This window comes from Liolophura sinensis, chromosome 1, assembly GCF_032854445.1.
Source record: "Liolophura sinensis isolate JHLJ2023 chromosome 1, CUHK_Ljap_v2, whole genome shotgun sequence".
Lineage (NCBI taxonomy): Eukaryota > Metazoa > Mollusca > Polyplacophora > Chitonida > Chitonidae > Liolophura > Liolophura sinensis.
The window spans coordinates 49808727-49821139 of NC_088295.1; the positions used below are offsets into that span (position 1 = coordinate 49808727).

Consider the following 12413-nt stretch of genomic DNA (forward strand, 5'->3'; position numbering starts at 1 on the left):
TTTGTTTACAGTATCTGTAAATCTCAGCTGACTTACCACAACAAAGGTGATATACATATTTACATGAGGCTTTCTGGCTGCTTGATCCAAATTTAGTTCTACTCCTTTTTTCTGCCTTTCAGAACCGTTCATGTGCCCAACATGTTAAAAATTCTGTCCCAGGAGGCACCAATCAGTGCATAAATGGGTTGTTTTCTCACAGCCTGGAGTACATATATACCTTGTTCAGGGTAGCCATCTTGGAACAATCAGGGGCTAATATGTCTGTGCTCTGTGACTGCTCAATATTTGCACACAGAATGGCAAGTCATTATGGGGTAAGACAAAGCTTATATTTCTTCATACTTAGATTGGTGTTTCATGTCATGATTAAGAACACTTATATGACAATATTCCAGAGGGAAGCCACAGCACATTAACAGTAGCTCACAAACTCCATGACTAAGGCCACATAAGGAGTCATTATTATGCTCTCCGGCCAATAAATGTAGTTATAATTAAGATGGCTTTAAGAACTTGTACATATATATATATATATATACATATACACTTGTACACACAGATAGGCATAAGTCTGTAAAATCAAAGGATGAAGCAAATGTTGGGGAGTTTTCCGGCTTGTTGTTCAAAAGTTCACTCATTCATTCAAAATTGTATAAAATTAAAGCCAGGCACACATCATAATACAAAGCAAATGACATTTTAGTTAAGGCCAATTCCTAATATGTTTTTGTACAAATGGGCCTTGAACTCCTTGCGCCCAGGTTCAATATCAAAATATATTGTAAAAATCAAACACATACCGAAAGAAATGGCTGAAAGCACCCTTGTTGCTTTGTTTCAAAAATTTTTCCACTTTCTCAAGACTTGGCAATTGTTTGAAATTCACATCATCTTTGATCAGCTGTAACAGGATAAAAAATAAAATAAAACTGTATTCTCACAGCATTCTCAGTTCAATTACTAGTACCACGTACCAAGATAACCGACAACTGACTTGGAAATGAATGGTCAGTGTACAATAACTGGTGTTTAGCATGGTACTTAATGATTCATTTTTAACTATTTGTTAATTGTCAGATTTAATATACTGGGTGGAGGAAGCCAGTGTACGCAGAGTAGACCACTTTTCCTCGCCAGCAGGCCAACAAACCATCTTAATTTAAAGCTGGGCATCTTCCCCTATCATTAAGAGCGCATTCTGCACAATTTTCCACATTTCAAATAGTGTCCATGTAAAAATGAGTATCTATTGACTGGGGTATGTACCTGTCAAAACTGCAAAGGTTCATGTCAGTTTGATATAAATCATTGATGTGATGAAAGTCTTGTTTTTGCCTAGGAGTAACCACAGATACGTGTTCATCATGTATACTGTGAACGGAAATGTAGAACTTCTGTACATGTCAATACACAATACACCTTTTAGATGAAGTTCTGGAGTCAAATTCTTGCAAAATCCATAAGTACTTAAACCTGTTAAAAAGTTGCAATAAGTATTGTCTGAATGCTTATTGCAATAAATCTGGTGGGGTTGTTTAGTTATAGTTTTCAGATGCCTGTAAGGCTTATTGTGAAAAGCTTAATAATGATGGCCCAATCTTTTGTCCTATGTCCTCACCTCCCACAATGCCATACAGCGTACAAATTTCAACTTCTTTGCCCCCTTGGCATCAGGAGGACAAACATGTTCAATGAAGAGTTTCAGAACCTGAATTCTGTCCCAAGTATTCCTGGGAAAAAATAAAAATAATAAAAAAATAAACAAACAATTAAATAAACAAATTATTTAATATTAACTTAAGACAGCTGCCTCCAACTTTCACAATTAACTATGAATGCTCTGTGTACATGTCCATGTGTCCTGGCTTACAAAAAATAACAATATCTCTTGACAACTTATGAACTACTTTAATTACATATTCAAACAGTTTAATTTATCGATAGCTGTATTCACTTATTTGATTGATGATGTTTATGCTGCCACGTACAAGTAATGTCAGAATTTCCCAGATGTTCTTGACTAAAACTGCAGAAATACATGCAGTAACTAACATAATTATTGTTATTCTTTGCTTGACAAGCATACAAGCTGTTGTACACATGCATTTATCACAATTCTAAGACAATTCTAGGCTTCTGATTGGCCCATATGTCTTGGATAAGCTCTCATATTTGCTCAACAGGCAAGGACTATAGCCTCAACCATTGGATAATACTTCAGAATATTGTCAACCTTGTCATATATTAAACAGCAACTTTTACTGCGACTTTAATATGCACATTTTTAATTTGACGTTGGAGAAAAAACTACATTGATTGGATTGGTCAGTTACAGGGCTTCACAAAAAGTATATTTTTATCAGTCAACACATACTAATGCCTTTAAAATATGCTTGAATAAACACCTTGCAAACATGTGAAAAGGTTGAAGAATTACAGTACCTAGTGAGTCATTTATTTCAAAACAGTTTTAATGATTCAGCACATAACAACAGCATATGGAAAAACTTCTTGTAACATTGATTTTAGGCAATTGCATTGCATGCCTTGGCAAGTATATTTTCTCAGCTCAACAATGTTCCGAGCCAGGATGAGTACTTTTCTTCTCATTGTGTGACAGTGGCATAGTGTTCGTCAAAAAACGGCAGATGTGGGCTAAGTACCGGTAATAATTCAAGGAAGTCTGTTCGCAATGCTCTCCACTGTGATAAACTCATTATGGAATGTACCAGTGTGTGGCATGGTCATATGGCCTCATATTTCGTCTCAAAGATGAATTTCCTTGATGAAATATCAGGCCGTATACCCACTCAACTTGCTGGTATATCAATTATAGTGTATGGTATGGTTCCTGTGGGGAGTCACTGACTGGTCCTACCTGGTCTCTGTCAGAGCCTCCCATCGTGTCCTCCTCATCTCCTCCCTATCTGTACCTTCCTGCTGGGAGAGACACACCCTCTCTATCACCGGCTTTACAGACAGCACCTTTTCTAGCCAGACTTTCTTCCCCTTGGCCGTGTCCATTTCCTCTTTGCTTGGTTGCAGGCTTTGAAGCACATGGTCAGTGGCAAGGATGTCAATCAGCTGAGAGCAAATCAGGCCAAGAGGTAACATGTGTACCATAATACTTGCACTTATTTGTTTGTTTATCTCTTTGATTGTTGTTCAGCAACATACTCACATGTAATATAATAATTATAGTATAATAATTTTATACAGTGGTGGTCATTCTTATAATTAGAGGAAACAGGAGTGTCTGTGGTAAACCACTGACCTTTAGCAAGTTTCATACACCTCAGCTTCCCTACATGTGACATATCGCTATATGAACACCTCATTGGTGGAAGACAAATGGAACGTCGCATTCATGTGGCCATAGGTCAACAGCCCTGAGAGCTTCACTGACCTGTCACCAAGGCCTTCAGTGCCAAGAGGGCGGGGAATTCTACAGATTTATTTGCAAAGACTGACACTAAGCCTACACTCCGTGACCTTTAACCACCAGATCAAGGCCCATTCACCTCATCGTACATCGAGTTCAAGCATGGAATATCAAAATGACATCCAGCTAAGGAAACAGATAGTGAGATTTGAACAAAAAAATATCTGCATGTTTTATACAATGTGAAAACTCAGTGGCAGAAAGCCTCGCAGGCATGGCTAACAGTATATAGTGTAGTTTCTATCTGTACTTGCAATAACAAAGCATTGTCCAAGTAATCCAGTTATGTTCAGTTTTACCTTTACAGCACCTTTCCCATTGTAAGCCTTCACTTAATTATGACGGCAGATGATCATCATATGATCATCAAGTGATGATATGATCTCTGATTCTGTAAGACGGGTTGGAAGTTGGAGGTCATGTGACCACCCACTTGTGTCTAAAACAAAATGGCCACCCAATGTTAAAGCATTGCGGAAAAGGTCACTTTTTGCCACTTCGCTAGCAGCCAGTAAGGTCTAGTTGTACAAAATAATGTCACGAAAGCTCTGCAGAAATACTCAGACTCTCTGTAAAGCTGAAAATTATACAAATCCAACAGATACAAGATTGCTGACAGCCATTCAAAAATAGGCATTTTCCCGTGCAATAACGTTGGGAGAACCGTTTTCTTCACCCACCCCGTTTGTTACTAAGGAGATCAAATGGTCTCTAGCTTCTGATCCATCTTACAGAATGAAGATTTGAACACTTAAAATAGCACCTTTGTTGGAGTTTAATTCCCGCTATAACTATATTACTTACGATCTCTGACGACTTGTGCACAAAATGATCTGGGTTTGTCTCCAGGAAGTGTTCCACCGACTTTGCACAATCCTGCCAAACCTTGCTCAGACTGGAGAAGTTCTGGAGGTGACCTTGACATTCATCATAGACTTGGTGCACTTGAACCAACGAAGAGATTAGCCCTTCGCCATCGTCACGGCTGATGACAATGGCATGTACACTCTGACATATCAACTGTATTGAGAAGAAGAGAATTTCAGATGAAAACTTAGATGATGTCTTTTTTCACTCCAAAACACTTCTGATAGTCACTATTAAAAGTACTTGTTGTCTGAACTTGCTCAAAAGTGTATTAATCTTTAAGCCTGGAGCCAGCCATTCAAAACAGTATTTAAAGTTAAGTCAGGCGTTATTCATGCATATCACTAAATTGAATATTATCTTATTATTTATTCATTTATTTATTCGATTGGTGTTTTACGCTGTAGTCAAGAATATTTCACTTATATGACGACGGCCAGCAATATGGTGGGTGGAAACTGGGCAGAGTCTGGGGGAAACCCACGACCATCCGCAGGTTGCTGTTAATCTTCCCATGTATGGCCGGAGAGGAAGCCAGCATGAGCTGGACTTGAACTCACAGCGACCGTATCTTATTAGAAAGTCAAATGCAACTTATATATATTCAAATCAGAAATATAGTTAATACCAATCATAAATCCTAATAAACTTGTGAACAACTGACATCAGTTACTCAAAGTTTAGTCCAGACTGAATTTCTATTTGTTATGCTGTAGAGTTAGATTGTATGAAACACTTTCAAGTTCTATAAAAAAAAAATGTTGGCAAACAGGCTTCTCTCATTATTCTAGAGCATTCATAAAGTATCTTAACAGTTTTCAATGTAATGCGTGACAAAAAATGCCAATCGTTCTCTTTTTTTAAAATTAGAACATTGTGATATCACTGTTAGTAACCTTGATACATTCTTCAAGGACATCACTGGCAGTGTGATGAATGAAAAAGGCCCACATTTACAGCAAGATATTCCAAAATTCATGGCATTTTGAGCTATCATAGAATGCTTATATGTGCAAGGTATATTTCTGACTGCAACAAAATGTCCATGAAATCTACATGTACTTGTGTTCAGGTAACCACAAGAAGTAGTCCTGACTCTGGATAAACTGGTATGTAGATTCTGCTTGCTTTAATATTTGGCAACAAAGAACACAGAAATATATGGTTTCAGGTTTAACTCACGTGTGAGAAATTTGGATCTTGCAAGACTGTTGTTTTGTACATCAACCGATCAGTGTTGATGGAAATGTTACATGACTATAGACAAAATGGCTGCTAAACCAATGTGGTATTATTTTGTGCAGTCACATGACTTTGAACATAGCATGCGAGTTTTATTCAGCTGTAAAAATATAAACAAATAGCAAATGTTTGGAAGACAACATTGTTGATAATTGACACTGCAATCTGAAAATCTATTTGTCGGTTTGAGCTGGTCTTCACCTACAGATTGCATACATGTATACAAAAAAAAAACAACAGAAAAATGCAACACCAACATTCCCACAAATATACTCCTACAACTTTAACTTCAAATCATTTCAGGGGCCTCCCTGGTTCAGTTGGTTAGCGCGCTAGTGCAGCGTAGTGACCCTGGAGCCTCTCACCAATCCGGTCACTGTGAGTTCAAGTCAAGCTCATGCTGACTTCCTCTCTGGCCGTATGTGGGAAGGTCTCAGCAACCTGCGAATGGTCGTGGTATTCCCTCGGGCTCTGCCCAGTTTCCTCCCAACATAATGCTGGCCGCTGTCGTATAAGTGAAATATTTTTGAACACCAATCAAATTAATCAAATAAATCAAATCATTTCATATCAAAAACCTTTGCACTTCACCTTTGAGATTGTTGTCTTTAATATTTGACTTCCAATACACTTCTTAAACAACAGCAAACTGGAGTTTCTTACTAAACTAAAAAGTCATAACAGAGCACTGTTTAGTTCATATGTTCAGAAAGTACAGTATACCTTGTGTTCAACGGGGCTGGAGGTTGGGTGGATAATGGAAATAAAGTCTTGCAGGTAACATTTCAGCAGTTCATCCTTGTGTTCAGCCTCCATTACAGAATTCAGCACTCTTCCAATGCCAGAGTCAGCCAAGAGTCGTGCCATGGTGTCAGTGTCTACAAAACAAAACTTCAAATGTGAATGTGAGTGTAGGCAAACAACAGAACTGCTCACATGAATGTGAGTGTAGGAAAACAACAGAACTGCTCACATGAATGTGAGTGTAGGAAAACAACAGAACTGCTCACATGAATGTGAGTGTAGGAAAACAACAGAACTGCTCACATGAATGTGAGTGTAGGAAAACAACAAAACTGCTCACATGAATGTGAGTGTAGGAAAACAACAGAACTGCTCACATTTATGTGAGTGTAGGCAAACAACAGAACTTCCCATGTAAATGTGAGTGCAAGAAAAAGCGAAACTGTCCTCATGGAGATGAGTGTACGAAACAACAGAACTTCCCATGTGAATTTGAGTGAATGGAAACAGCAGAACTTCCCACACGAATGCGAGTGTGGGAAAACAACAGAACTTCCCATGTAAATGTGAGTGTAGGAAAACAACAGAACTTCCCATGTGAATGTGAGTGTAGGAAAACAACAGAACTTCCCATGTGTATATTAGAGTAGGAAACAACAGAACTACAGAACTTCCCATGTGGTTGTGACTGTAGGAAAGCAACAGAACTTCCCATGTGAATGTCAGAAAACAACAAAACTTCCCATGTGAATGTGAGTGTAGGAAAACAACAGAACTTCCCATATGAATGTGAATGTAGGAAAACAACAGAACTTCCCATGTGATTGACAGTGTAGGAAAATAACAGAACTTCCCATGTGAATTTGAGTGTAAGAAAACAACATAACTTCCCACATAAATGTGAGTGTAGGAAAACAGCACAACTTCTCGTGTGAATGTGGGAATAGGAAAACAAGAAAACAACTCTAAATAACTACTGATGCTAGTCATGTAAAATTGGCCATAGGTGAATCATGACAAATCAGATAAAAAAATAGGTTCATGGTCATAAAGCTCCATTACATTAGGAAATGTGCTACACTAATACCAAAACAGGAGCTAATTGCACTTGATTTTTAGTCACAATGAAATGATCTAACAAAGAAAACTCATATATGTACTGTACATTTTACTACATACATATTAATCCCCTGATAGAGAGCAAAATCATGGAAACAAGAAGTATGCATGAATCTGTTAGTACATATACACTACAACTCCATTTTACCTTTTATTTCAGAACTGCTTTTCAGTAGATTCCTGACTTTGCTTATGAGGATCCAGGAAAAGGGCAACTGGGGAGACGGTATTGTCACCCCAAACCCAAACAGTTTGGAGTAGATCTCTCTCAGCTCAATTTTCCTCTTGGGAGACAGAAGCTCCTGGTAGTCTAGCGGAGTGGCTTCAGGGTCATTCATAAGCATCAACCACAGGTGTCTCTTCCAGGCAGACATTTCATCACCTGACACCCCATCAGGCATCAGCAGGTCCAGGTTGTTGTTAGTGTCCATGAAGGCAATGATGCCAGCCAAAAGGGGTGTCATTTTGTTCTCAATTACCTGCATCCATGAGCGTCTGAGAGAAAACATGTAAAACATCTTCAATTTGACATTAAATAAATTTTTCTGGTTTCACATTTGACGTAGCAATAAACCTGTTTGGAAAGACATTTACATTAAATTTGGTTTTGAACGTAAGTGAAATGAAGTGGAGGGAACCCTCATTTCCTAAAACAATCCCTGAAAATAAATGCATGTCTTAGAATCCTGGATTTAGAAATGTCAAAACAAGAACTAAATCTCAAAAAACAGCCAAATTAATTAAGTTATGCAGAAGACGGAAAATGTTTGAAAACATATGCGACATGACAACATCACTTTTTGTGCTGTACACAACCTCTTAAATCACATGTAGCTTTTTGTTGATAATGTACCTCAATGTTCCTGCCCTGCTGATCACATCTGGTCTAGCAGCTTCATCGCAAAGCCAGGAGCGTGAAATATCAACACATGTCAAGCGTTGTTCACGGATGTTCAACAGTTCAACGAGGCGTTTGTTTATAACTTCTGTAAACCTCAACTCCCCTGCAACATGATTTCAGGCTTATAAAAAAACAAATTTATAGTACACAGTTAATCACTTAACAATCATCTATTGTTTCAAGTTTGTCACAAATCCTTTTATTCCATAAAATTGTATGTGATTAACAGTGATGCAAATCACATGCTCTTTGAAAGATTAATCACCCATCTCTTCTACTGTTTGCACAGCAGGGTGATTAGCTGGTGGAAAATCCCCACAAAACTATTTGTTAATATAGTACACTTGTTATCACATCCAGTATATCTTCATCTGGAATGATTTTGGGAGTCTCTGTTAGGTAACTTGTCTCATAAATGGGTTTTACACTCCATTTGGACTCTTGGCCAATGAAGTTGCATGTTCGTGTCCAGCCCGTGCTGGTTGTGTTGCGGCTTTAAGCATGACAAGTACTGCAGCTTTTTTCCCCCTACTTTTCCTGGATTCTTCAAACATAATCCAAGATTGGTGCTGCTATATAAATGAAATTAAACACGCTTTCTGGAAGTATTGGGAAAGCGATACATGTTCCCTACCATCATAATACCAACAGAGCAAAAATGACCAGAACCTGATCTAAAACTTGTACTGCTTAAAGCTATGTATCAAGTATTAATACCACGACGAACAGACAGAAAAGGTGTAAACCTATAAAGTCTCCTCAGGTACCGACTAATCAATGAAAATTACCTACTATCAATTTTCAATTTTACTGAACAATAATTTTACTAATGGTAAGGCAGCTAACCTGCTGTGGGGCCATTCAACAGTTCAAACAGGAGGTGGACTCGTGCAGTTGTCCTGTTGTGGTTGTCATCATCATCCTTAATCATGGAGGCTGCTGCCTGCAGACATTTGTGAACAAACATGCTGGTGTCCAGAACAGGGTTCCCTGCAGCTGGAGAGGCCAACGCTCCAGCATTCTCACCCTCCCAGTCCATCTGGCTTCCCTCTTCTTCTACGACATCCACATCCACTGCTTCTGACTGTTGTGGATTCATGTGCACTGAGTGATCTTGTTGAAAAGTTGCAAACTGTGGTGCGGTTACATTGCCAGGATTGGCAGGTTGCTGAAGCAACTCTCCAATACTGCGTTTAAACAGTTTCACTATGTTTGGGATATTTTTTTCCACAGGGCGAAGCTCATCTATGTGCACTGATTGCCATTTACCTATCTGTAAAGCATGAATAGAGAGAAGTTGTTAACGGCATACTAAAAGAGTTTTATACCAGGATTTATTTGTTTCTTCTAGCCCCAATTTTGCTTGAACCAGCATTAAATGTTGCCTTGGCTGACAAGGATGAGAAATAGCACAGGAATATTCTCATATTAGTTGGACTGGTTCTCCTGTGGGTGTATTGAGATTTGAGGGGAAATGTCTTTACCTTCGCTGAGAACAGCAAAAAAGACATCAGGAATATTCTTTAATACACCAGTTGAACCAGTATTCAGCTGATTTTATCTGAAGCTCTGAGAAGCATTCAATGTTACCTTGGCTGAGAAAGTCACAGACAACAAATGAACAGCTTAACAGGCATCCCACTGATTTTACCTGAAACCCTGAGAAGCAGTCATCATAGCTCAAAACAGACAAAAAGGGACTAATACAACAATCTTAAAAGTTTGACAGGTATTCTGCTGATTTCACTTAAAACCCTGAAAAGCAATCACTGTTGCCTTGGCAGAGCAGCCAAAGAAGACTAATGTAATATTCTTTACAGTCTGATGAGTATTCTGTTGATTTTACCTGGAACCCTGAGAAGCAGCCTCCAGCTATGCGTGGCAGCTGCACAATAAGGACAATACAGAACTCTCCTCTGGTGGCGTTGGCGTGTTGTGCAATCTCATCCAGGGTGCTGTAGCGAGCGCTAGCCACCAGACTCCCATTCTCATCCCCAGAGTCACACTGTATGATCAACAGTCTCTGCTGCTCACTGCCCGTCAGAAACTTTCTGTAATACACACACCCAAACAATCAAGCTAAATATTCACAGCCATGTACTTCTTTGTGTACCATGTACTTTTCCATTTACGATCGTTGATCAAATTTTCAGTTCATGATCTTTGATCAACTTTTCAGTTCATGATATTTGATCAACTTTTCAGTTGATGATAGACAGCGTTTGGGGCAGAACACTCACATGAACTTGTAGGCAAGTGCCAATTATGTTTTGAAGGGCAGCACACAGTTAAAGGTCAAACAAATATATCTGATAATACATGCAGTCTTCCAAAATTGTATATATGTACTTATATATCTATGTATAAAGAAATTTTGATCATGGAGCCCTGTATTTCTTCATTTATAATGAAATTTTGAGTAAAGAGATAAAAGACAGTCACTGCTAATGTCATTGTGAGCAAACAAAAATCTTGACAAATTTTCGAGTGTGGTAACAACCAAATAAATAAATCCAAGAGGTTATCAAATTTAAACATTAGATGACTTGGAATTTCAAACTTGACATTCACATAGTATAAACATCCCTTTGTGTACAATAGTTTGGGTGTATGTATAATTACCTTAGCTGCCTACAGAACTGCTGTTCAGTGTCAAAGCTTTGCAGACTCAGCATGGTGATTTCATCTCGTGGCATCTGAAGTGCTCGGCTCAGGTCCCATGTGTCCCTTACTGATAGCAGTTTTGAATGGCTTGTCACCTGTCCCAAACAATAACATACGATGTACATGCCAATTTTATGAATGAAAAATAACATTGAAGGGAGCAGCATTTCCTTCTCACTCATTGTTAAAAAACAAGTGGTAAAAAATTCCACCATTCACGAACATTTTGCAGTAACCGCATGTATCTAGATTGAAACTAGGCAACATCGCAGCAAACAGGGTAAAAAGCAGAGGAATCCTAATGAAATTGGTTATGTATTAGTGTAAAGAATTATTTATATTTATCTGATTGGCGTTTTACGATGTACTTGAGAATTTTTAACTTATACAACGATGGCCAGAATTTCAGTAGGAGACAGGACAGAGCCTGGGAGAACCACCTCATCAAGCTGGATACCCCCTCACAGTCAATTTCCCCACCACCCACCTGGAGCAGACTGGATACCTCCCCCTCACACACAATTTCCCGACTATCAAGCTGGATACCACCCCCTCACACACAATTTCCCCACCACCTACCTGGATCAGACTGGATATCTCCCCCTCACAGTCAACTTCCTCACTACCCACCTTGAGCAGACTGGATACCTTGAGCAGACTGGATACCTCCCCTTCACACACCATCATGTTGGATGCCTTTCCCTCACAGACAATCTCCAAACCACCCACATGGATCAGACTGGATACCTCCCTCTCACACACCATCTCCCCATAATCATGCTGGATATCACCCCCTCACAGTCAATTTCCCCACCACCCACCTGAATCAGACTGGATACCTCCCACTCAGACAATCTCCCCACCACCCACCTGAATCAGACTGGATACCTCCCCCTCACAGTCAATTCCCCCACCACCCACCTGAATCAGACTGGATACCTCAACCTCACAGTCAATCTCCCCACGACCCACCTTGCTCAGCTGGATACCTTCCCCTCACAGACAATCTCCCGACAACCCACCTTGCTCAGGCTGGATACCTTCCCCTCACAAACAATCTCCCCACCATCCACCTTGCTCAGCTGGATACCTTCCCCTCACAGACAATCTCCCCACAACCCACCTTGCTCAGGCTGGATACCTTCCCCTCACAGACAATCTCCCCACAACCCACCTTGCTCAGGCTGGGTACCTTCCCCTCACAGACATTCTCCCAAAACCCCACCTTGCTCAGGCTGGATACCTTCCCCTCACAGACAATCTCCCCACCACCCACCTGAATCAGACTGGATACCTCCCACTCAGACAATCTCCCCACAACCCACCTTGCTCAGGCTGGATACCTTCCCGTCACAGACAATCTCCATACCAACCACCTGAATCAGACTGGATACCTCAACCTCACAGACAATCTTCCCATCACCCAACTGA

The 12413-nt window shown here is 39.7% G+C and overlaps 1 protein-coding gene across 1 annotated transcript in view; it reads right to left on the reverse strand.

Moving 5' to 3' along the window:
- Positions 1-12413, reverse strand: part of LOC135461803 (E3 ubiquitin-protein ligase rnf213-alpha-like) — a 132250-nt gene that overhangs the window by 36163 nt on the left and 83674 nt on the right. The window contains 10 exon segments of the mRNA XM_064739048.1: positions 804-904; positions 1622-1733; positions 2882-3087; positions 4250-4465; positions 6278-6432; positions 7566-7912; positions 8271-8421; positions 9165-9591; positions 10165-10369; positions 10941-11077. Coding sequence (XP_064595118.1) covers positions 804-904; positions 1622-1733; positions 2882-3087; positions 4250-4465; positions 6278-6432; positions 7566-7912; positions 8271-8421; positions 9165-9591; positions 10165-10369; positions 10941-11077 — 2057 coding nt within the window.